This window comes from Thamnophis sirtalis, unplaced genomic scaffold (genome assembly GCF_051295495.1).
Source record: "Thamnophis sirtalis isolate CommonGarterSnake01/CBP01778 unplaced genomic scaffold, rThaSir2_p1.2 scaffold_2, whole genome shotgun sequence".
In the NCBI taxonomy this organism is placed as follows: Eukaryota; Metazoa; Chordata; class Lepidosauria; order Squamata; family Natricidae; genus Thamnophis; species Thamnophis sirtalis.
The window spans coordinates 10,708,125-10,734,921 of NW_028261382.1; the positions used below are offsets into that span (position 1 = coordinate 10,708,125).

Below are 26,797 nucleotides of genomic sequence, written 5' to 3' on the forward strand. Positions count from 1 at the left end.
TACGTCGTGGGATTTATTCGATTTCATATAGTCTGCCATTCTGGAAGATGGCTTACAACAGTCACAAAAAAGAATAGTCGAAACAGTTAGAACCCATATAAGCATTGTTAGAGACCACCACCACCACCACCACCCCACACACACACTTCAGGGTCTGTTTCTGTTGCTCCCCTCTGGGAGGAAGTTTCGAAGTATTTCTAGCAGGACTACCTGAAGGCTGAGTCAACCCTGAGCCGGTGAGATTTGAACAGCCGAACTGCAGAACTGCAGTCAGCTGAAGTAGCCTGCAGTGCTGCATTTAACCACTGCACCACCTCGGCTCTTAGATAACACCTAGATTAGCCTGGGACCTGGGACCAGAGCCGGGAGGAGGTAGAAGTTAAATAGAGATTGGAGGAGAATGTGTCTTGTGGCCCGCCAGTGGACAGTGGAGCTGGCATCAGATTCGGAGAGTGAGGAGGTTGGGGAGGAACATGGGCCAGTCCTGGAGTCTGGGGAAGGCTCTGATGAGGGCTCTGTGTCGGAGGCAGAGAGGGGGCCAGGGCCATATGCCAGTTATCAGCTGTCTTCAGAGTCAGACATCAGTGAGGCAGACAAACAGCTGGAGCCTGTTCCAGATGAAGGGAACAGCTAAAGAACAGGGGTTGACTTGAGAGTAAGGTCACAGGTGGACGATGAATGGCCCCTCCCAGAGGAAATAAAAGAGAAGCGAAAGGGGAGTGGAGTTTGCAGGAGACAATCAGTTCGCTTAATTGTTTCGTGACTCTCCGAGACTCCTTGCCAAGTTTTGTAGATATGGGCCTGGCAGCTCTCCAAGCCAGATAAGGTCTGTGACTGTAAATCCTCCCTTGAAAGACTTTGCTGGATGTGAATGAGCCGAATTCACAGTCAGTTAATAAAAGGGGTTTTTTGTCGGGACAAGGAGTTTGCTTCATGCTCTTGGGAAGCCTCGGTCAGAACAATGTGGCCATGAGAGCTAGAAGTGCTGAGCTGATGAGTACCCTTATTGTCTACTTATCACCAGCCCTGTATGCACATCGAGACAGTAGACAACACCCGTCAAATGTGCATGTTTGAAGTAGGGCAAGAGTTTGTGGCCTGCATGCTAATATATACCCTTTCAATAAAGTATCTGTTGAGAGTGTATAGTTACACACTTGCATTATGTGAGTTCTCCATAAAGTAGCTGTAAGCTATTTTTCAATCCCCTTAGAGAAGAAGTGTTAACAGCTGATTACTATGCAGGTAGACGCACCTGCCTTATTATAAAAGACCCTTTATTGAAATGGTTTTCTCCCATGGCTTCTTTTGTGTTTTGTTTCCCAGGATTGAACATTTTGCTAAGTTGTACAGCCAGAAGATGGGAATCAAGCCATCAGTCTTACTGAAGACTCTCTGGGGAGATTATTATTTAAATATGAAAGCTAAGAGGATCATGAAAGTTGATCAGGTAAGAATGTGGGCATCGCTTTTTTTTTTCTCGCTTTTAGGGGAGCAAAATGGTGTGGGCAACATTGCCCCTTTCTTGCCTGAGTAATTTTGCCATTCAGAAGCATGTCCAAATTCAATGCAAGGGTGAGCAGCATCTGTTTAACCGTAACAGAGTATACATATATATATATGGGATGCCTTGAGCAATTTCAACCAAACTTGGTACACAGATGACTTAGCCACTTGAGAAAAATATTGTGGGAGTAAGACACCCCTAAAAACCCCTTGGGGTGTGTGTTCTGTTAAAATACAGCCTTTTGTGTCTTAAAATGGCTTCTACTCGACTGCCGTAAAATGGCCTCTACTGTACAGTCCTGTGGAATTGCCATGGTAACAGCTTCACAGTACACAAGGGGGCTTCCTCTGGTAAGGGGGGAAATCCAACATTAGAAATTACATTTGTTTGGGACATTCCCCCCCCCCCCTATAAATAAATACCCGGACACCAGCTGGGTTATCAGCAAGTATGAGATATGGCAGTATAATTCCTGGTGTATTATAAAGGCTGCTTTGTGTGTTTTGTCTAACCTGGCATTCTTTTTCTAGCTGAAAGGGAAAAAGCCTCTGTTTGTGCAACTGGTGCTGGAAAATATATGGAGTCTCTACGAGGCAGTGACCAAGAGGTAAGAGATAAATCCTTGAATAGCATTTTCTTGGTTGGAAGTATTCTATGCCTACTCTGCATCACTCAAGACAGGTGAATTTTGTTACTGATTGTCTGTAAATATGTTGGTTTGATGCCTTCGGCTATTTACATCTGAAAAAAAATCTATAATTAAGATGAGGCCCTGGTTAGTGGGTTGATCCAGCATCTCCAGTGTCACATTAATAAGTGTAACAGGCTAGTGAATTTAGAAGTTCCCTTTTGTTTTTCTTCCTAGGTTCGGTGAGAAGTAAATATCTTGTGTCTTTTCTCCCCCTCCCCTCCTCCCCGCACAGAGACAAAGAGAAAATAGAGAAAATAATCTCCTCTCTAGGACTACAAATTGCCGCTCGTGAATTACGTCACACGGATCCAAAGGTTCAGCTCAATGCCATTTGTAGTCAGTGGCTACCAATATCAGACGCAGTTCTTTGTATCCTTTAAGGAAAATATTGTTTACACAGCAAACTGGTACTGTATTGCCTCTCTTTGGTTTTATCTTTTGATTTTGATTTTAATAAGCATTCATTTACGGTAACTCTTCAAAAAAAAATTAGTAGTGAATTGGCGTAACCAGCCATTGCTCACTTACCTTAAATCTCTTAAGTCATTCCTGGGCTTTTTGGTATCTTTCAAATTCCTTTCTAGAAGTATAGTAAGGTTACTTACATGATTGATTTTATACTTAGAAGATATCAGTGGTTTCTTATAAATGTTTGAATCTTTTATAAGGAAAAAAAACCCAATAAAAGGAGTCAGAATACAGTCTAAAACAAAAACAAAACATTTTTATATATTTATTCCCGGGTGATTCTGCAGAGCTGTTCAGTTCTGAATTATGTTCGGATTTGATGGGTAAGTATGAACTTTGAAAAAGATTCTTATAGAGAGGATCCCTTGCTCTTACTGAATAGTCCACACCCTCTTCTTCAGTGGTAAAATTCAGGTTTTTTTAACTACCGGTTCTGTGGCTTGGTGGGCGTGGCAGGAGAAGGATGCTGCAAAATCTCCATTCCCACCCCGCTCTGGGGCCAGCCAGAGTTGGCATTTGCTGGTTCTACCTGCAGAACCTGCTCTTCTTCCTTTTCACTGTCGCTGAAATCTCAGATTGCATCCCTGTGTACCCTTAACGCACTGATTAGCCATGGTTTGTGATAAACTGCCTAGTCCTCTTGATATCACTGCTGAGAGAGTGGAAAAGCTACTGTGTATTGGAGCCAAAACGTTTGATTCCCTGCCACAAGAAACACAAGATCTAAAAGAGGGTGAGTACACACTAGCAAGCTGAAAGGAGGTAAAGGAGGCAGCTTGGATAGCAATAAAAGAAAAAAAATAGTCTTGTTAAAGGATAATTAGTATCCCTAACTGCACTATTCTGCCATTTAACATAGAAAGCTCAAAACATGAGCCAAGGTGGCGCGGTGGTTAAATGCAGCACTGCAGGCTGACTGCTAGATCAGCAGTTCAGCGGTTCAAATCTCACCGGCTCAGGGTTGACTCAGCCTTCCATCCTTCCGAGGTGGGTAAAATGAGGACCCGGATTGTTGTTGGGGGCAATATGCTGACTCTGTAAACCGCTTAGAGGGGGCTGAAAGCCCTATGAAGCGGTATATAAGTCTACTGCTATTATATTCTTAAAGATCCATTTCATCCTGGGCACCGTTTTTTGAACTATTACCATCTGGCAGACGGTACAGGATAATAAAAACAAGGACAAATAGGCTGAAAAACAGCTTCTATCCCAGGACAGTAACCATATAGAATTCTACTGCATAGTGCTATATTAATGCAATATCAAGGGTTTTCAATTCAATTGCATAGAAAGTGAAGGATGTGCGTTTGTGTTTTATTTTTTGTGTATAATGCTGACTGAAGATGGCATTTAATTTCATTATACAAGGTGCAGTGACAATAAAGTAAACTAAACTAAACGAACTATAGCCTTCATTTCGATTTATTAAAGAATTGGCATCTACATACAAAACCAGAGACTCTTTCGTTCAGACCATAGAAAGAAATATAACTATTTTGTTTCATGTTTGCTTAGCGTTTATGAAATGCAGCAGTGAAGAAACTGCCCCTGTCGTTGTGTTTATATCCAAAATGTTTGCAGTTGACGCTAAGACTTTACCGCAGAACAAACCAAGGTGAGACCAACTCCCATTTCACCTCTGTCTGCTCCAGTGGGAGTAGTTGCTAAACCATAATTTTCAGTGTAAATTGTTTTTATTTGAGATGTGGCTGAGCTTATTTTTCATTATCTGACAAGCAAAGCGGTTATTTTTAAGCTGGGTAGTAAATATAGCATAGACTCTTGCAATAAGTCCCACTTGTAACATTTGTCTATGAATTAAGGGCTAATGTTTTATCATATAATGAAAGGCTAGTTAGCATATCAAACTGTATAACACATTCAGATGGTTTGTCTACCTAACCGGTCTTTTAGATTCTAATGTTTAGATAGTTAAGAGAGCCTTGGCTTTCTTAATGTAGTTGACTGGATTTACTTATCCAGATAAATCGTAAACTGTGACTTACAAAGAAGAATTGCTGAATTAATGCACCTACACCAGAAGGGATGCGGTGGCTCAGTGGCTAAGACGCTGAACTTGTCGATTAAAAAGGTCGGTGGTTCGAAACGGAGTGAGCTCCCGTTACTTGTCCCAGCTTCTGCCAACCTAGCAGTTCGAAAGCACATAAAAATGCAAGTAGAAAAATAGGGACCACCTTTGGTGGGAAGGCAACAGCGTTCGATGTGCCTTCGGCATTTAGTCATGCCGGACACATGACCATGGAGATGTCTTCTGACAGCACTGGCTCTTTGGCTTTGAAACTGAGATGAGCATTGCCGACTACAATCAGGAACGACTAGGCATATGTGCGAGGGAAACCTTTACCTTTACACCAGAAAGAAACCACATTGCATGAAGTCTTGAAGCACCAGGGAAATCGGAAGATTCAGGCATTTCAAATGTGCATAAGGATTTATTGTAAGCTTAACTCTCCACAAAAATTTGAACTGCTAATGGCTAAAGGAAAGTAACAGGAGTTAAGAATAGAAAGGGAAGCAGTGGCTCAATGGCTAAGACGCTTGTCGATTGGAAAGGTTGGCAGTTTGGCAATTTGAATCCCTAGCGCTGCGTAACAGAGTGAGCTCCCGTTACTTGTCCCAGCTTCTGCCAACCTAAAGGTTCGAAAGCACGTAAAAAATGCAAGTAGAAAAATAGGTGTTTCTAGAGTCTCTCAACATCTTTTTTACATTGTGGTGATCAAAACTGGATGCTGTATTCCAAGTTGGCCTTACCAAAGGCATTATAAAGTGGCATTAACACTTCACGTGATCTTGATTCTATCCCTCTGTTTATGCAGCCTAGAACTGTGTTGACTTTTTCGGCAGCTGCTGCACACTGCTGGCTCATATTTAAATGGTTGTCCACTAGGACTCCAAGATCCCTACTGTTGAGCAAGGTACCACCTACACTGTACCTGTGCATTTCGTTTTTGTTGCCTAAATGTGGAACCTTCCTTTTTTCACCATTGAATTTCATTTTGTTAGATAGTGCCCAATGTTCACGTCTGTCAAATAAATGAACCCCATGAGAGGCGTCTTGTGAATTTTGCCTAGGGAGTTTTTAAAGAAGTTAAAAAATTTTCAAAGATGTAATAAATGGCTGCAATTATTTCTGACTAGAGGACACTGAGAATTTTGACCACTAGATGGTGGCAATCAACTGTGGATTAAGTAGCTCTTGAAACTTTCCAAAGTGCCTGTTTTAACTTTCTCTTTCACTTTGGCAAATTAGCAGTAGGATGTGGAACTGTGTTTTTATGAATAAAGGTGGAGTTTTGTGGTGTCAAATCAAGTACCTTTCTGGCCCTATATTCTTGAGGCTGCAGATGGTTTGTGGAGATTAATTAATTAAATTGTGTCACCAAAGTCAGATACCTTCATGGTTTTAAACTTCCACACTTGAGTCATCAGTTTGAATATGATTGATCATATGATCAGTTTGTACTTATATCTCTAGCTAAAATAAGGACAATTAAAGTCTTGAAGCAGAAAATAAGAGAGAGGTGCTGCTTTTCTGGTCCTTCCAAAGACTTGGGGATCACTTAAAGTGGGAAGGAAGGACTCCCTGGAGAAGAGCCTCATGCTGGGAAAGATGGAGGGCAAAAGAAGAAGGGGAGGATAGAGAATACGATGGTTGGATGGAGTCACCCAAGCAGTCGGCATGAGCTTAAATGGACTCCAGGGAATGATAGAAGACAGGAAGGCCTGGAGGAATGTGGTCCATGGGGTCACAATGGGTTGGATACGACTTCACATCTAACAACAACAGAAGTTAAAGGGACTCATAACACAATTTTCCCGGCCTCAAAACAGTGGGAAATGGTACCTCTCAATTTGCTGGAGAGAAGATGCTTAAGACTCAAAAGAAGGAATTGGGCCCAAATGAAGCTCCAGGGCTTCCATTCACCCATCCCCGATTTCATAATTACCCTAATACACAGTAATCCTCAAGCTACCACCACAAGTGAGCCCCAGATTTCCGTTGCTAAGCAAGACAGTTGTTCAGCAAATTTTGCTCCGTTTTACGACCTTTCTTGCCACAGCTGCTAGGTGAATCCCTGCAGTCGTTAACATCACAGTTGTTAAGTGAATCGGGCTTCCCTGTTGATTTGGCTGATCACATGATCCCGGGACACCGTCCTAAGTATGAATCAGTTGCCAAGCATCTGAATTTTGATCACGTGATCGTGGGGATGCTGCGAAGGTCATAATTGTGAAAAGCGATCCTGAGTCACATTTTTCAGGGCTGATTTAAATTTGAATGGTCACTAAACAAACTGTTGTATGTCGAGGACTACTTTACGTAAGCCCAGTTAGCGTATGTCTTGTTCAGCGATGCACAATGAAATAAATCCATGACATTACCTGGGATAAGAACTCAGTAATGCTGTAAGCTCTTTTTCTTTCAGTATTTCAGTTTAGCGCACTCTTTATGCCTGCTGGTTTTTTAAGCATTTGCATAATCTATCTCTTCTCTTCCTCCCATCTATAAAACTCCCTCTTTGCTTGCTTCTTTATAAAGGATTCATCCTGAATCCTGGTCTCATCCACTAAGATCAGCACGCAGTGTGCTGTTTATCTGTTTCAACGAACAAAACCGGAATTTCGATCAACCCTCCTACTTAGGTGCCTTTTCAAACAAATCAGCGTCAAGTATCTCAGGTATTTAAATGGAATTTACATCTTTAAACCGGGAATGCATTTCAAGGACTTCTCTCTCCTGCAAGCAATTTATCAGTTCATAAAGCCGAAGCGTTTCCTCTTAAGTAGGCTCCAGCCGGAGTGTGATAAAAATGGCCTTCGAAACAGTTAATATTGCAACTGTAAGCACCACTTTAAATCATTTTACGCTGTGAAAGTTTTATTGGAATTCATCACATTTTGCAGAAGTTTTAAATTGTTTCCATTAAGGCAACTCTAGCATGTAAAATAATGGCTTTAATAACTGCTGTTTTAATAACAGCTTGGTATTTCCTCACCAACTACTAATATTGATATATTATTATCCGTGCACAGCAACGTGAAGTCACAGCTGTCAGTTCTTTAGCTGGTATTGCATCCAGTTCTTCCCAATAACCTAAAGGAGTGATGGCGAAACTTTTAGGCATAAAGTGCCCAAACTAGAAGGCCCCGTGCGTGTCCATGCGCATGCGCCAGAGTGCCTAAAACCTGATGGCCAGCTGGCCGGCATGCATGCGCATCTTGGAAATTCAACAACCAGCTGGCTGAGCTGGGGCAATGGTGCATGTGCCCACAGAGAGGGCTCTTCTGTGCCACCTCTGGCACGCATGCCATAGGCTCCCCATCACAGACCTAAGGCATCATAATGTATATATGCAGATACAAGCACATTGTCTGTGTTTTATAATTGACAGGTGGAAATTTTTTCCAATGCACAGATTTTCTTTTTTTCCCCTTTTTTAAGTTTTTTATTGAACACAAATTAAAACATTGGACAGAGTGTGAACCGTCCTGGCGAAATCTATGCCATCCATGCTAAGATATAAAGTTATACATTGTAACCAATCTGCTTTTTAACATTTGATCTATTCCGTATTTGCAAATATAGAAATATCATATTTCCAGCCATGTTGCTTTTGGTTTATCTTACACATTTTCACTATTATAGTTTCATACATTCTCATCTCCATTCTATGAATCTTAGCCATTGCTAATTTTGGGTCTTTCCTTTTTTTTGTTCCAACCATCAATAAAATTTATCCCAGATCTTATAATATTCTGATTTGTTTTTATTCTTCAATTCCCACGTCAATTTATCCATTTCAGGACAAGTCAGAATTTTCCTAATTATTTCCCCTTCTTGTAGAGTTTCCCTGTTTTTCCAGTTTTGGGCAAAGACCATTCTTGCCACCGTAATAATATGTATTGTTAAGTGAATTACTCCCTTGTTATATTTATTATTTATAATTCCCAAAAGAAATAGTTCCGATGTGAATTCTATTTCCTCTTCAGTTATCTCTTTCAGCCATTTTTGGATTTTCTGCCAATATTCTTTTGTTTTTTGGCACGGCTACTGTTAGGTAAGCTCCCCGTTGAGAGAGCGAGTATGTTCAGAGAAGCGTTGTGAGAGTTGTGTTGGAGAACACACTAACCAGCATACAGAGACACTGCAGTTTAAGTAGGCTTTTACTTTCATGGAAATAGAGGTATCAGAGTCCATCAAACAGTCCAAGTCATACACGGATAAGACAGTCAGTCATCAACGTCTTTCAGTTAAGGGATAATCCAAATAACATAGTCCATAATCATACAATCAGTTCAGTATTCAAGGATTGCTAACAGTTGCAAAACTTACAATAGCTCACGCCACTTTCTAACAGCCAGCTTCCAAAAACACTCAGATCAGATCAGCCCAGCATCTAATGAACAGAGAGCTAACAGTCATTCTGGCTCCCTCTTATGGCTGATTGAGGAACACAGCAACCAAACACATTTTACAGTATGTTTAAAGCAACAGGTACAACATCGTTACATGATTTATATATTGCCAACCCAACCGTTAGAATCATATTCCTAACAGCCACCACATGTGGTAGTACGTGCCTGATTCGCCATCACGGACCTAAGGCATCATAATGTATATATGCAGATACAAGCGCATTGTATGTGTTTCATAATTGACATTGAAATTTTGCCAATGCGCAGATTTTCTAAGTGCCATCTAAGACATTTTGATATGGCGTCCAGTGCACCAATACCCACTAGAACATTCATGCCTGGTTGATACTGTACTGTAATCTTTCAGCTTCGATTTTCATACTTTGTGACCCTCTCCTTTCTCTTCCCTTTTATTATCCCCTGCTATTGCCAAATCCATTATCGGCACTTTATCACGGTTATTATTCCTATTTACAGGTCATCTACTAATTTTAATGTTACTAATACAGTATACTACCCTGTTTCCCCAAAAATAAGACCTCCCTGGATAATAAGCCCAATCGGGATTTTGAGCGCATGCACTGAAATAAGCCCTCCCCCCAAAATAAGCCCTCCCCAAAAATATTGCAACACGGCAGCAGCCAAGAGGTGACCATGCTCGCCGCCTCTTGCACCTCAAAAATAATAAGCCCTCCCCGAAAATAAGGCGAAGTGCTTATTTCGAGGGGCAAATGAAAATAAGACCCTGTCTTATTTTCAGGGAACACACAGATATTTGATTTGATACTTACCAATCTTCTGAAGGATGTATATATTTATCGTCATCGTCTCTTACTTTTGAATCACTGGGCCTGAAAATGTTAAATTTGTGCAAGTTAATTCTCATAATATTTTGACTTCCCTGTCTAGTCCTTAGATTCCTTTTTTTTGTAATAATGTCTCCTTTCCAGAGAGGTTCGACATTCCAAAGCAATTAAATGTATGACGGATGTAAGGGAAGAACAAAATTCTTTGCGATTGCTGAGTTCAAAATACTTTTTAAAGAGTGATTTTAGTTTTCACCGATTTGTTACATGCTGTCTGCTAGCCAGAAGGGTCAGATTTGCTGAATCAATAGCAGTGACTGTAAGAAGTGATGGAAGTTAGCATCCCTAGCAGTTGACCCAATAGCTTTATTGAAGTTTTTATCAGTGGCCCACTCATTAATGATTTTGTTTCTCAAACTGTCCTTGCCAGCGTGCAGATCTGCAATTAGGAAGCTAAAGTCGCCTTTCGAAACTCTCATTATTCTCCCCAAATGGCACACAGGCCTTTGTCGCAAGAAGAGATAGCGGAAAGACGTGAGCGGGCGAGGCAGCGGCGTGCTGAAAAGTTGGTGGCTGCTCAACAGTCGACGTCTGAGGGAATTGGAGGAAGTTTGATGGAGCCAACTGTAGAGGTGGAAGATAATCGAGGTAAGAGGAAGATAGCAATAGCAATAGCAATAGCAGTTAGACTTATATACCGCTTCATAGGGCTTTCAGCCCTCTCTAAGCGGTTTACAGAGTCAGCATATCGCCCCCAACAATCCGGGTCCTCATTTCACCCACCTCGGAAGGATGGAAGGCTGGGTCAAGCCTGAGCCGGTGAGATTTGAACAGCCGGTGAGATTTGAACAGCCGAACTGCAGAACTGCAGTCAGCTGAAGTAGCCTGCAGTGCTGCATTTAACAACTGCGCCACCTCGGCTCTCAGGATTAAATTGTTCATCTGGGACATCTGAGGTGGAAAGCCCTTTATGACTCGTGGACTTCAATTCCCAGAATTCCTGAGCCAGCCATGTTGGATCAAGTATTCTGGGAGTTGAAGTCCACAGGTCATAAAAGGGCCCTTGTTCCTCACTCTTGGTCTAGGACAGGGGTTGACAACCTTAAACACTCAAAGAGCCACAAAGGTCCTAACCGGAGCCCCACGTTCAATTCTGGAACCAACCGGAAGTCCTGTTCCCCCACCATAGAGTCTCCTCCTAGTGCGGCATCCTTTTTCCTCTTCCTGTCCTAACCGAAAGCCCTATGAATTGTGTAGCTGACCAGAAAACCCACCTCTGGCCATAGAGTCTCCTCCTGGAGCGCTGTGCTCCCCCCCAACCGGAAGTTCCTCTCAAAATTGTGTTGCTGACTGGCGACGGAGCCACAGCAGAGGGATGAAAGAGCCACATGCGGCTCCAGAGCCACGAGTTGCTGACCCCTGATCTAGGATAGGGGTATCAAACTCAATTTCATTGAGGGCCACATTAGGGTTGTGTTTCACCTCGGGGGGGAGGGGTATGGATATGTCCAGGGTAGGTGTGGCCAGCTCAACATCATTTGTGTCGGGGGCACCTGTGGTGGCCTGAGCACTCTGCCAGCAAAAACGTGCTCCCAAGCTCTGTTTTTGGCTGCAACGGCTTCCTGCCACCTTCTACTAGCAAAAACAGAACTCGCGGGGAGGGGGGCTGCCCACGGTTCTCATGAGCTCCATTTTCAGCTGTGATGGCCTCCTGCAACCCTCTGCCAGCAAAAACTGAGCTCATACTCCATTTTCGCTCGCAGGGGCACCACAGGCCAGTCCTTCGATCTTTCCAGGGTTGCCCCGCGGGCCAGATTTAAGCACCCAGCGGGCCGGATCTGGCCCGTGGGCCTTGAGTTTGACACCCCTGATCTAGGAGATAAATGGTAACAGTAGAGGTCACTCTGGCAATAGGTATGAAACCAAGTCAACCCCTGCGTTGGATTTTAAGTCCACACATCTGGAAATTGCCAAACAGGGTCTTAGAGGCTGCTGGCAGCAATTCCCTGCTAGTCGTAAGTTCTCCCTGTGATCCAACTGGCTTTGGGAACATTGCAGCATATATGAATCCATCGTGATAGCGTGTCAACAGCCAAATCTGGCCCACGGCAGATTTGCTGCTAGAAGTAAATTCGGGGAGCCTGTTTTCTCTCCAGCGGCCCTTTGAAGTGGTGGTGAGAAATAAGCCTCTTTTGTTTTACAGAGCAGATGGTTCCATGGCGCTTGCCAATAAATTTCGTAGTTTTGTTCCTCGTGTTGAACCTCCCTGGATACTTACTTGTGAGCGAACACTGTCAAATTCATTTTGCAGCACCCAGGAGGAAAGAGAAATCTAGTATAATCTTCACATTATATTGTGTGGCGGCAATTCAATGGAGGCACCAGCATGTAACTGGTCTGGTACCAAATTTGCTTCTCTTTATTGATCTGGATGCCTTGGAAATGGTAGAAATCTATTGTTGCAATGTCCATCCAGTTGTGGATGGACTACACAAGCTTAAATCAGATTTCTCCCCCCCCAGAAATTTTTATTGTAATATTTTTATTTTTAATTAAAAATGAAAATATTCTAATAAAAATTTCTTGGGGAAAAAAAATCTGATTAAACAATATTCAATCTTACTAAAAAGCATAACAATTTAAAAATCCATACCAAGAAGCGTGGGGAACCTATTTTATACGTATTTATTTTATACTTCCCAGTTGTTAGAAATATAATCAATTCAATTCAATTCAATTGTTACTAGTTTATCAGTGAACTCACGACTGTAATACCCTGATTCCCTGAAAATAAGACCTCCCCAGATAATAAGCACAATCGGGCTTTTGAGCGCATGCGCTAAAATAAGCCCTCTCCCAAAAATAAGCCCTCCCTGAAAATATTTAAACGCATGCACAGCCAGTCCCTGCAATTTCCTGGGGGAGGGGGAAGGGGTGAACATGCCTCACACTCCCCGTATGCACCTGGCATCCACGCGGAACGACCTCGTGGAGGCTGCTCCCGCAAACCCTAGCTACCACGCCCTTCTCTTAGTGGCGGCCTCAAAAGGAGCAGCAGGCCCAGCAACGCTAGGGCTGACAAGAGTGTGCCAGAAACAGAGACAGAACTTCCAGCCCTCTCTGGATCAGCTGATCTGCAGGCCGAGGTTAGGGGGCCTCCACCTCAAAAATAATAAGGCCACCCTGAAAATAAGGCCAAGGGCTTATTTCGGGGGCCAAAAGAAAATAAGACCCTGTCTTATTTTCGGAGAAACAAGGTATAAACAAGTTAGTATTGTCACGAAATTTCTGCCATAATTACCGACGAAGCTGCATCCTCAAATTGATGGGGAACATTGCCTTTTTCCAAGCATGTATATGCCACATTTCCGACAGCCATTCACCGACATACAGAACAGTATCATTTGTCCAATTTCCAACATGGAATATTATTCCTCCCATCAGGGGATAACCAGCTGCCCACTCTTCAATCGGAGACCAACATCGTGGCTACGGGGAGAGAGGAGCTTGAAGCCAAGGAAGCTTTCCTTGCTTTTGCGAGGGTGTTCAGCGGTGTTGTGAAAAAGGGGCAGAAGCTCTTTGTCCTTGGACCAAAGTACGATCCCGCACAGTCACTGCACAAGGTAAGCTGCTGAAATATTATGTATATACCGTATTTTTCGGAGTATAAGACGAACCTTTTTCCCTCAAAAAAGAGGCTGAAAATCTGGGTGCGTCTTATACACTGAATACAGAATTTTTTGCCTTCCGAAGCCCCGCCCCTTCATCAAAATGGCTGTTCAGAGCCTTTAGGAGGCTTTCAGAGAGCTCATGGGGTCTGGGGAGGGCAGACATGAGGGGGAAATGGGCCTTTTTTGCTCAATTTTGCCCCCCCCCCATGACTATTCTGTAAGCCTCCTAAAGGCTATGCATGCAATTTTTTTGACAAAAAACAGGCTGTTGTTTGCTCATTTTGGGGGGGGCACCCCTCAGGAGCACTCTTCAAGCTCCCTAAAGACTATTCATGCCTTTTGGGGGGGGGAGGAAACGGGCCCGTTTTCACAAAAAACGGGCCATTTTTGGGAGGTTTGCAGAGTGCAAAAAACTTTCTTTAAAAAATTTGCCTCTTGGTGCGTCTTATATTCCGGTGCGTCTTATATTCCGGTGCATCTTATACTCTGGAAAAAATACGGTACCTAAACTTTTCCTATTGGGATGGCCTCCTTTTTTTCCCTACCTTTGGAAGAATGTTTGAACATTAAAGTAGGAATCCATGCTATTTGTGATGACTTGGATCGACACCGGAAATGTACTCTCTTCCTGAGGGCCATCCTACACTTTGCCCAGACAGTTGAGGACAACACTCCAAAAGTAGATGAAATCCTTGTGTTTGAAGGGAGGCTTGGAGGTTTTAAGGGATCAAAGGGGCGTTCAGGCCCTTGAAGATGTCAAGGATTCCTTTTAGCTCTTCCCAGCGGTGAAATTCAAAACTTTTCCCTACCGATTCTGTGGGCGTGCTGGGCATGGCCGCACAACTAACTCACCCACAATGCAAAAGCAGCTGGACTTCACAAAAAAACGTCCCCTGCAACAAGCTGTCACACCACAGAAAAATAACACAAAAGCTGCACAACTGACTCACCCACAGTGTAAAAGCAGCTGGACTTCACACAGAATGGCTGGCTGGAGAATTCTGGGAGTTGAAATCCACAAGTCTTAAAGTTGCCAAGTTTGCGGACTCTTGTCTTAGACCTTCAGCTCATGCGTCTGGCTTATTAAAGATTGACAGTATTCCCCTTTCTCTCGCCATTTCTCTTGGCATAAAAACTCAGAAAACACCCTTGTTTTGCTCGTGTTAAGTGACATCTGCTTTGGGGAAAGCTTTGCTGAAATCTGCTAGAAATCAGCAGTTCTTGAGTGACATGTTTTGTTTCTCCCCTTTAGCTTCCTCTGGGATGTTCTCCTGCTGATCCTCTACCACCCGTGCCTCATTTAGCTTGCTGCACATTGGAAGACCTCTATTTATTAATGGGGAGAGAGCTGGAGGAATTACAGGAAGTGCCCTCGGGGAATGTGCTTGGTAGGTGAACTAACTTTTTTCTATTGTGTCTTCCACGAGTATCACACACTCAAGGCAGACGTTCTCAGAGCAAGCCTAATGATATCCCACAAACCCATGACTTCTTCATAGTTGAAAATCCCCTTGGGATGGATAGGATAAATAGATCCACTGTCCCTTAGCCAGAAAGGTTTCCAGCATGTTTCAGCCATGAAAAACCATCATCTTATTTTAGCGACCCCATAATCCCTTGTGGGGTGGAGTCTGGGCAACTGAATAGAGCTAGCAGAGTGTTTAATTGCCAGATGCCCTTCCTGTTGCAAATGCAGAGTTTTGTTCAGGAGATATATTCTCATTGTGCCCAGAGAGAGAAATATCTGCCTTTACCTACCCTGTTTCCCCAAAAATAAGACCTCCCTGCATAATAAGCCCAAGGGATTTTGAGTGCATGCATTAAAATAAGCCCTCCCCCGAAAATAAGCCCTCCCTGAAAATATTGCAACACAGCAGCAGCCATGAGGTGACCACGCTTGCTGCCTCCTGCACCTCAAAAATAATAAGACCTCCCCGAAAATAAGGCCAGGCATTAATTTCAGGGGTCAAAAGAAAATAAGACCCTGTCTTATTTTTGGGGAAACACCGTAGGATCGAACTCACAGCCTCCTGATTGTGAGGCAAGAGCTCCACCTCTAGGCCAATGCACCACTCTATTTTAGCCCTGAAAATCCTTATAATAAAATTAATCAGGACAATATACAGCATAGCCAAATAATTAAAAGCGGCAATGAAAATTCTCATTATTATCAAAGGGTAGTAGCAACTTTGCACATGGTTAAATACAGTGGTACCTTGGTGCTCAATTGATTTGAAAATGATCGCATTTGGTACCCGATGCATTTTGATGTGAAAATATTGTGGTGGGACTCATTGTTTGTGTGGTTCTCAATGCACAAGCTGGAACTTGTCGATGTTGGTGACCTTGTGACTCACTATATTATTCCTTATGGGAAAAAAATTGTTCGGTACTCATTGTTTTTGGTATTGTTCCCACCGAGGCTTCCCCAAAAAGCACAAAGCAGATTCCTGGTCCCGTCAAAACCCCTTTATTAGACGAATGTGAATTCCTCTCATTCACATTCAGCAAAGGCCTGGTAAATAGTCTTTCAAAGGAATAATTATGACTACAGACCTTATCTAGCTTGGAAAGTTGCCATGTAAATATTTTCCAAATGCCATGATGTGCAAGGAAAGACTGGGCACAGAGTCTCTGAGATTCACGGACAGATCTTCACATTCCTGAAATGAAGGAGCGAATTGTTTCCTGCAAAAGCCCACTCCCCTTTCGCTCCTGTTTTATTTCCTAGGGGGGGGAGGCGTTCACCGCACACCTGTGGCTTTACTCCCAAGTCAACCCTGATTTCTGAGCTGTTCTTTTCTACTGTCAGCTCTGAGCATGCGCACACTGGGAACAGGCTCCAGCTGTTCCTCTGCCTCACTGCTGTCTAGCTCTGAAGGCAGCTGATAGAGCCTTCCCTAGCCTCTAGGACTGGCCCATGTTCCTCCCCAACCTCCTCACTGTCCGACTCTGCTGCCACCTCTGCTGACCACTGGCAGATGCATAACATGCATTGTCTTTCAATCTTTATTTAATTTCTACCTCGTCCTGGCTCTGATCCCAGGCTCCAAGGCTAATCTAGTTGTTATCTATTGCTATGTATTTTCTATTATTTGCATCTCATTGACTGCCCCCCTCTCTGCCTCTTGACGCAGAGCTCTCGTCTGAGCCTTTCCCATCCTCCAGGACCAGCCCATGTTCCTCCCCAACCTCCTCACTATCCGACTCTGGCGGACAGTGTGGAGGTTGGTGGGCCACAACAGGTATTCATCATGCCTCCCGGAACCAATTAATGTTTAAACTCAGGTACCATTGTAACTGGAACTGATTTCAGAGTGAATTGGCTGCTTGCTATATAACCCAGGTTCTCTTGTAGTATGTCTGTTTTGCCAAGGAATTCTGGGAACTGTCGTCCTAATGCATCTGAAGGACACGGGGCTAACGTAACCAGCAATTGAACAGATAAGAAACTCTAAACTTGGCTAAATGTCAACACAAGCATTGAAAGTGATTCAGTTCCTTATATACCATACTTAATGTGAATTGTGTACTGCGTTTTTTTCCTGTCTGTTGTTCTGCTTTATGTATTTTGAAAGTAAAATTTTACTTCCTTCGAAAAGATGTGGGAAACTAAATTTACCTTCCAACTCCTTATTTACCATGGAAACTTGAAATCTTTTCCAGATGTCTTTTCCTCCAACCCAGTTGATTTGAGAACGCTGTCTTGGAAACCATATGATTCTCATTTCTTTTCATCAGCGCTAGAGCAAATTATGAATATCAGCATGATTTTATCAAAACCGGCTTTGATTAGATATTTTGGGGAAACTTTGTGCTCTTAGTAGCTTTATGTGTGTTTTTTTTTAAAAAAAATATTGGCTGAAATTTGGATTTATGAGACCTTATAAGTGATAAGGGATGCGATGGCTCAGTGGCTAAGACACTGAGCTTGTCGATGTGAAAGGTCGGCAATTCGGCGGTTCAAATCCCTAGCACCGTGTAACGGAGTGAGCTCCCGTGACTTGTCCCAGCTTCTGCCAACCTAGCAGTTCGAAAGCACGTATAAAAATGCAAGTAGAAAAATAGGAACCACCTTTGCTGGGAAGGTAACAGCATTCCGTGCATCTTTGGCATTTAGGCCACATGACCACGGAGACAATCTTCGGACAGCGCTGGCTCTTCGGCTTTGAAGTGGAGATGAGCACTGTCTCCTAGAGTCGGGAATGACTAGCACATATGTGCGAGGGGAACCTTTATCTTTACCTATAAGTGATAGATTGTCTTCTTGCATCTCTAAAAAAAATAAAATCCCAAGATTTTGAACATTGTCTTGTAGTTTAATGTTTTAGAGGCTGGATTAGCATAGGCATTGATGCTTCAAAAAAAAAAAAAAAAACACCTTTCAGGCTTCCATCCTTTTTCCAGCCAAAATGCTGGGATCCCATAAGCTTCATTCAAAAAAGTAAAGGGGGAAAGTTAAGACAAAGAAATGATGGCCAAAATCAGAACCAAAACAGCCCAGCCCAAAATATATCCACAAAGTCACCAGGATGTGAGCTAAACCGGAGGAGGACTTTCCTATTTTTTTTAGCCACAGGCAGCTCTGCAGTTGTCTTTGAGGGAAATGAATCAGTTCCATCACTCCATCAAGTGTTTCTTTGTTTTTGTACCATAATATTTTTTAAAAGAAGGGGAAATAGAGGAGGAGGAGGAAGAGAAAGCAGCAGCAGGAAACTAGGCCACTGGAAAAGAGGAATGCTGTTGGCAATTCTGAGTTTGCAAGGAGAGATGCTGGATGTTCCGTCTTGTGGTATTATATGTGTGTATCAGTCTCTAAAATGTAAAACATCTGTCAGTGGTAACTTCAGAATGAATTAAAAAGCCAAAAAAACCAGCCAATGACCTTTGGGGGGGAAGCTTAATGCTGATTCAGTATCAGATTTTGAGTGGAGACATTTGTTTTTTATTGTGTCCTGCCTTGTATGGATTTGCTGTTGTTTTCATCGCTAAGCTATCCAAACATTTTCAAAGTTTAACTCCCCCCCCCCCCCCAATAAGACGTGCTTTAACCTTTCGGTGGTATTTTAGAGACCTGCAATTTTCTTGCTTCTCGATTCAAGAAAGTATTTATTGTTCTTGTGCTGCAGTTGTGCTAACAGTAAAGGTTTATCACTTTGATGGTCTAGTTCAGGAGTGTCAAACTAATTTCATTGAGGGCCACACCAGGTTTGTGTTTGATCTCAGGGGGGGGGTGGCCAGCTTGGGCGTGGCCAGCTCGACATCATTCCTGTTTGGGGGGGGAGGTCCCTGTGGTGGCCCATATGCTTCTGCCAGTGAAAACAGGCTCCTAAGCTCCGTTTTTGGCTGCCACGGCCTCCTGCAACCAGGGAGAACAGAGCTCGGGAGGGCCGTGCGCTCCATCTTCACTGGCAGAGGGTTGCAGGAGGCCGTGGCAGCTGGAAATGGAGCTCGGGAGCCTGTTTTTGCTGGCAGAAGCACCGCAGCAACCTTTGTTGGTGAGCCCCAGACCAGTGCAAATTAATTTAAAATTTTACTCTTAATGATCCATGGTAGCGCAGTGGCTAGAGTACAGTACTGCAGGCTACTTCTGCTGCCTGCTGCCTGCCTGCAATTTGGCAGTTCGAATCTCACCAGGCTCAAGGTTGACTCAGCCTTCCGTCCTTCCGAGGTGGGTAAAATGAGGAGCCAGATTGTTGGGGACAATAGGCTAAACTCTGTAAACTGCTTAGAGAGGGCTGTAAAAGCATTATGAAGCGGTATATAAGTCTAAGTGCTATTGCTGTTGTCCTTCCTTCCTTCCCTTCCCTTTCCTTCATTTTCTTCCTTCCCTCTGCCCACTGCCAGCAGTTCGAATCCCACCAGGCTTTAGGTTGACTCATCCTTCATCCTTCCGAGGTGGGTAAAATGAGGATCCAGATTGTTGGGGACAATAGGCTAAACTCTGTAAACTGCTTAGAGAGGGCTGTAAAGCACTGTGAAGCGGTATATAAGTCTAAGTGCTATTGCTGTTGTCCTTCCTTCCTTCCCTTCCCTTTCCTTCATTTTCTTCCTTCCCTCTGCCCACTGCCAGCAGTTCGAATCCCACCAGGCTTTAGGTTGACTCATCCTTCATCCTTCCGAGGTGGGTAAAATGAGGAGCCAGATTGTTGGGGACAATAGGCTAAACTCTGTAAACTGCTTAGAGAGGGCTGTAAAGCACTGTGAAGTGGTATATAAGTCTAAGTGCTATTGCTAAGTGGAAAGGGAGGGAAGGAGGAAGCAAGCAAGCCATAGTGGGGCAGTGGTTACAATGTAGTGTTGCAGGCTCATTCTGACGACTGCTAGCAGTTCGATCCTGACTGGCTCAAGATTGATTCAGCCTTCCATCTTTCTGAAGTCGACTGTTGAGGGCAAGAGGCTGACTCTGTAAACCACTTGGAGAGCGCTGTAAAGCACCATAAAGTGGTATATAAGTCTAAGTGCTGTTGCTATTGCTAATGGGCCTTGGTTCCCTCTTTAAGTCAAAAGGATGTAAAAACACTGTTGGATGAATCCAGTGACCCATCCAGCTTGTTATCTGGAGCAAGTGAACCATCTGGATATCTCCAGACAGCCCATAAATGGAGCATGAAGAATACAGCTGTTGCTGAGCAACAGTTGGTAACGTTTGCTTCTTGATTTGTGGTTCTGTATAGCTATAGCAAACCACAGGGGTAACTACGTTGAATTAACAACAAGATATTTCAACAGCCGCATCGAGCAAGAGTGTTACATGATCAGCTCAGAGATGAAATAACACTTAGATATGAGGCTGCAAGTTCTTTGAAGTTCACTCTCTTCATTGGACAACATGGGAGCATATCCAAAATGGTAGGAAAGGAATGTTGAGAACAGAATAAGAGAGTTGGAAGGGACCTTGGAGGTCTTCTAGTCCAACCCCCTGCTCAGGCAGGAAACTCTACACCACTTCAGAAAAATTGTTATCCAACATCTTCTTTAAAACCTCCAGTGTTGGAGCATTCACAACTTCTGGAAGCAAGTTGTTCCACTGATTAATTGTTCTAACTGTCAGGAAATTTCTCCTTAGTTCTAAGATGCTCCTCTCCCTGATTAGTTTCCACCCATTGTTTCTTGTCCTGCCCTCAGGTGCTTTGGAGAATAGCTTGACTCCCTCTTCTTTGTGGCAACCCCTGAGATATTGGAACACTGCTATTACTGTATGTCTCCCCTGGTCCTTCTTTTAATTAAACTAGACATAACCAGTTCCTGCAACCGTTCTTCATATGTTTTAGCCCCCAGTCCCCTAATCTTTGTTGCTTTTCTCTGCACTCTTTCTAGAGTCTCAACATCTTTTTTACATCGTGGCGGCCAAAACTGGATGCAGTATTCCAGGTGTGGCCTTACCAGGGCCTTATAAAGTGGTATTAACCCTTCACGTGATCTTGATTCTATCCCTCTGTTTATGCAGCCTAGAACTGTGTTGGCTTTTTTGGCAGTTGCTGAACACAGCTGGCTCATATTTAAATGGTTGTCCACTAGGACTCCAAGATCCCTCTCACAGTTACTACTATTGAGCAAGGTACCACCTATACTCTACCTGTGCATTTCGTTTTTCTTGCCTAAATGTACAACCTTATTTTTTTCACCCTTGAATTTCATTTTGTTAGATAGCGTCCAATGTTAAAGTCTGTCAAGATCCTTCTGTATGTTGAGGCTTAATAGTAGATTTAAGGAAAAAACTGTTGCAGGATATTGTCCCGAAGGCGTTTTCCAAAAGGCAACTGGACTTTCTTGTTTTTTTTTTCCCCTTGAAAACATTTCACTTCTTATCCAAGAAGCTTCTGCAGTTCTTGATACGAAAAACCCAAGAAAGTCCAGTTGCCTTTTTGGAAAATCACCTTTGGGTAAACCACGACCTGAATGATTGAGAATCGCCGTAGACATTTCAATTGAATGAAGCATTAGGTTCCATCCACTTTTTGGTGTGACCAATTATATCCTTAAGACCAGAGATTGCTCCTTTGAAAGAAATCAAAATTGGTTCTTTAAAAATACATATGGGTGGGGTGAAGAAAGAAAGAAAGAAAGAAGGAAGGAAGGAAAGAAAGAAGAAAGAAAGAAAGAAAGAAAGAAAGAAGGAAAGAAAGAAAAGAAAGAAAAAGACAGCCCAACCATTGTTCTGTTTTCTCTTAATTTTGTGTTCATTCCGTTGAATTGACTCAACCCAAGATATTGCTCAACAGAGATCTCACAACAGTGAAAATCATTCTGGTACCAGACAGTAGACACACCTCATAAATTTAAGTAGAAAGCAAAGCCCTTTCACCTATGGGTTTATCCACTAGAATGTGACAACCTTGGGAACTGGCTTTTGTCTCCTCTGGTAAAACACACAGTCACACTATCTTGCATTTTTATTTGCGGTTATGGGAAATTCTTGAAAATGTACAGAGGCCTGGGGATGGCTTCCTTAGCATCCATTAACGAGAGGGATAGAATCATGTTTCTTTCCCCTGCAACTCTCTTAATCTGGTCCCGTCGCATTGTTGCTCCATTGTGTTTCTCTTTTCTGCCCTTTCCCACCGATCCCTGCCAAAACCATCACTTCTTCAACGTTTCTAAACGTTGCGCTTCAGATAAATCATGTCATGTTTTTTAAGTGCGTTTGGAAGAAAATTGGCCTTAATTCCTAATAAACATATGGGCAGAGCGATGAATTTTGGGGCATAAAACTCGGTTGGACGAAAACCGAGTGCATTATTTATAAGCTAATTAAGGTTAAAAGTTGTGAATATTTTAGCCTGGTAAAAAATTTTCCCCTGTAATCCATGAAAAATGAATTTGGCCTGATGTAGAACATAATTTTACATTGTTTTTTTTCAAATCCATCAATTCTGGGGAAAGTATAAAAATACTGCCCACTCTGATGGCCTTCCGAAAGGCTATCAAAACCTGGCTGTTCCGGCAGTCCTGTGGTTGTTGACCTCATGACTGAGGTTCAGCCCCGACCAGATTGGGTGTATGATGTGGTTTTTTAATTCTGTTTCCTCTGGTTTTTTTTTTTAATTCCTTATTTTTTAAATTTTACTTTCCGTAAGCCGCCCGGAGTCCTTCGGGATTGGGCGGCCTATAAATTTATTAAATACAAATACAAATACAGTGGCAGTGAAAAAGTGACATAACCGCTTTTCACGCCTACGTCGATTGCAGCATCCCCGTGGTCACGTGATCAAAAGTCAGGCTACTTGGCAACTGGCTCATATTTATGACGGTCACAACCTTCCGATGAGCAAAGTCAATGGGGAAGACAGTGCAATTCAGAAGACAATACAATAGAGCTGGAAGGGACCGTGGAGGTCTTCTAGTCCAGCCCCCTGCTCAAGCCAGGAGAACCTACACCATTTCAGACAAGTGACTGTCTAGTAGTCTCTTCTTAAAAACATCCAACGATGGAGTGCCCAGGATTTCTGGTGGCAAGCTGTTCCACTGGTTAATTGTCCTCACTGTTAGGAAGTTTCTCCTTAATTCCACGTTGCTTCTCTCTCTGCTTAGTTTCCAACCATTGTTCTTTGTCCTGCCCTCTGGTGCTTTGGAGAATAATTTGACCCCCCTCTTCTTTGTGGCAGCCCCTCAAATACTGGAATTCTACTATCATATCACCCCTAATTCTTCTTTTCTTTAGGAAGCCAGATTCATTTTACAACCGTGTGACTAACTGAACAACTGCAGGGATTCACTTAACAAATGCAGCAAGAAAGGTCGTAAACTGGGACAACATTCACCTTAACGAATGTCTCACTTAGCAACAGAAATTTGGGGCTCAATTATGGGCGTACGTCGAGGTCTACCTAAATTTCCCCATCTTTCAGGAAGAGAGAATTACGAACACAGAAAAGGCACCTTTTGCGGTGATGGTTTGGTATCTCCAAGGTGAAGAATGAAAAAAAAATGTAATTTCGTTTTCTCTCTTAAGACTGAACGCAAAATAAAATAAAATAAAGCTTGTGAGGAGGAGTAATTGGGCGATGAAACGTAAGGAAGATAAAAACGCGAGCCATTTTTGTATTTATGAAGCGTTTAGCTTGGCGAATCTTCCTTTCCTCTAGCGATTAGTTTATTCAATTTTGTCCAAGTAAATACTTCTCTTCCTAAATAATTTCAACGTAGTATAGATTTTAGTCCTGGGGTGCTGTGCCAAAGTTTAACATCACATTTGGTTCCATTATGGAACTAGTAGCTTGGTGTTTTTATTATGTTGCTGTCATAATCATTTTCTGCTCGGGCTCTTGCAGAATTTGGGGGTCTTGTATTTTATCCCCTTTTTCCTCCAAAGGTGCTCAACGTTAATCGTAGGCACGAGGTCATACACGGTGGTTTACAGACAATTTGCACATCCAAATAAGTCATATTGTGATTCGGTGAGAAGTGTAAGCCTAGCTTTGTAATATTATCTGCCATACACCCAGCTGCGTTTGCACTGAAATCAAACCACAGTAGCTTGCTGACCCTATCTTCGTGGTAGTCCTCATCTTACATCCACAAGTGAGACCCAAAATTGGATTGCTAAGCGAGACAGTTGCTAAGTGGTTCTTGCCCCATTTTACAACTTTTCTTGTTCAACGAAAACAATGAGATTCTCACTGTCAAGTGAATCTGGCTTCCTTATTGGCTCTGCTTGTCACATGGGCACAAAAGGGGATCTCATGTCTGTGGAATAGTGCTGAACGTGCTGAACGTACTCGCTCTCCCAACGGGGAGCTTACCTAACAGTGTCCAACCCATCGCGACCCCATGGACAACGTTCCTCCAGGCCTTCCTGTCCTCTACCATCCTCTGGAGTCCATTTAAGCTCAGGCCGATTGCTTCGGTGACTCCATCCAGCCACCTCATTCTCTGTCGTCCCCTTCATCTTTTGCCCTCCATCTTTCCAAGCATGAGACTCTTCTCCAGTGAGTCCTTCTTCCTTCTCATTAGGTGGCCAAAGTCTTTGAGTTTAATCTTCAGGATGTGGCCTTCTAAAGAGCAGTCAGGGTTGATCTCCTCTAGGACTGACCGGTTGGATCACCTTGCAGTCCAAGGGACTCGCAGGAGTCTTCTCCAGCACCAGAGTTCAAAGGCCTCCATTCTTTGGCACTCAGCCTTCCTTATAGTCCAGCTTTCACAGCCATCCATTGCAACTGGGAAAACCGTAGCCTTAACTATACACACTTTTGTTGGCAGGGTGATGTCTCTGCTTTTTAGTAGGCTGTCTAGATTTGCCATAACCTTCTTCCCCAGGAGCAAGCGTTTTTTAATTTCTTGGCTGCAGTCCCCATCTGCAGTGATCTTGGAGCCCAGGAAAGTAAAATCTGTCACCACCTCCATTTTTTTCTCGCATCTATTTGCCAGGAATTGAGAGGGCCGGATATTATGATCTTAGTTTTCTTAATGTATGGTTTCAAGCCAACTTGTGCACTCTCCTCCTTCACCTGCATCAAGAGGCTCTTTAGTTCCTCTTCACTTACTATCATTAGAGTGGTATCATCTTGAGCATATTTGAGGTTGTTGATATTTCTCCCAGCAATCGTATTCGTACAAGAGACCCGTCAAAACCGCGCCCGATTAAACCGCGTCGCTGATGTCATCAACAGGGCGACAACAGCCAGCGCGGAGAAAGAAGGGCGCTTTAAATAGCGCTTTGAAAGCAAGCCGATTCAACTTAAGGTAAGGGTTAGGTTTAGGGTTAGCTTTAGGGTTAGCTTTAGGGTTAGGTTAAGGGTTAGGGTTAGCTTTAGGGTTAGGTTAAGGGTTAGGTTTAGGGTTAGGTTTAGGATTAGGTTAAGGGTTAGGTTTAGGATTAGGTTTAGGGGTGTTAGGTTTAGGTTTGGGGTTAATTTTAGGTTTATGGTTTACAGCGTGCTTCTGTTTCTGCGCTGTTGTCGCCCTGTTTATGACGTCAGCGACGCAGTTTAGTCGAGCGTGTGGGTGAACCGAATTCGTATAGCCCCGCCTTTTTCATGAAGTGCTCCGCATATAAGTTAAATAGGCGGAGCGACAGTATACAGCCCTGCCGGACTCCTTTCTCAATTATGAACCAATCAGTGAGTCCGTGTCCAGTTCTCACTGTCGTTTCTTGAGCCGCATATAGGTTTCTCAAGAGACAAATAAGATGGTCTTGTTCTAGAGCTCCTTTGGGCAAGCACGTGGGTTAATTTTGCATTTTGTGATGGAGGAGTTGGGTTATTAAAAGAAGCCAGCTGGAGGCCATCCCAGCTTTACGATGCTACTCGCTTTCTAAGACAGACTGGCGAATGAATGAACGCAGGAGGGCACTGTGATTCAGGGGCTTGCTATGTGGAGAGAAGGAAACAAGCTGTAGGAAACAAAGGAAACCAAGCCATGGCTCGTTCTCTTCGAAGGGGGGGTGATTTCGTTAGCCCTCGGTTACAAAAAAAAAGGAAAAAGCAATCAGTTAAACGTTAGTGGGTTTTGGGCTGTCTTCAGTTGCAGCTTTAAAAAGCTTATAATTGGGTTCTGTGCAGTCCTTGGTGGTCTTCTTTGCAAACAGCCAAGCGGAGAAATCCTCAAGGGCTCCACAGTCAAAACCTTAAAGGTAAAGGTTCCCCTCGCACATATGTGCTAGTCATTCCCAACTCTAGGGGGCGGTGCTCATCTCCGTTTCAAAGCCAAAGATCCGTCGCTATCCGAAGATATCCCCATGGTCATGTGACCAACATGACTCAATGCCAAAGGCCCCCCGGAACTCTGTTACCTTCCCACCAAACGTGGTTCCTATTTTTCTACTTGCATTTTTATGTGCTTTTGAATGGTTCCACTACAAAACCGTGTTCAACTAAAGGGCGCTCGACGAAACCGCATAGCTGACGTCATCACAGCATGACAACAGCGCGGAGAAAAAAGCACACTGTAAACGCTAAACCTAAAATTAACCCCTAAACCTAAACCTAAACCTAACCCTAAACCTAACCCTAAACCTGATCCTAAACCTAACCCTTAACCTAACCCTAAACCTAACCCTTAACCTAACGCTAAACCTAATCCTAACCCTTAACCTAACCCTTAACCTAACCTTAAACCTAACCCTAACCTTTAACCTAACCCTAAACCTAATCCTAAACCTAACCTAAACCTAACCCTTACCTTAACTTGAATCGGCTTGCTTTCAAAGCGCTATTTAAAGCGCCCTTCTTTCTCCGCGCTCGCTGTTGTCGCCCTGTTGATGACTTCAGTGACG

General features: G+C 43.3%; 1 protein-coding gene across 1 annotated transcript in view; it reads left to right on the plus strand.

Annotated features, from left to right (window-relative positions):
* Positions 1-26,797, plus strand: part of EFL1 (elongation factor like GTPase 1) — a 75,012-nt gene that overhangs the window by 7,748 nt on the left and 40,467 nt on the right. The window contains exons 8-15 of the mRNA XM_087704268.1: positions 1,327-1,450; positions 2,038-2,114; positions 2,431-2,567; positions 3,277-3,399; positions 4,182-4,281; positions 10,413-10,558; positions 13,355-13,533; positions 14,834-14,969. Coding sequence (XP_087560394.1) covers positions 1,327-1,450; positions 2,038-2,114; positions 2,431-2,567; positions 3,277-3,399; positions 4,182-4,281; positions 10,413-10,558; positions 13,355-13,533; positions 14,834-14,969 — 1,022 coding nt within the window. The remainder of the gene's footprint in view (positions 1-1,326; positions 1,451-2,037; positions 2,115-2,430; positions 2,568-3,276; positions 3,400-4,181; positions 4,282-10,412; positions 10,559-13,354; positions 13,534-14,833; positions 14,970-26,797) is intronic.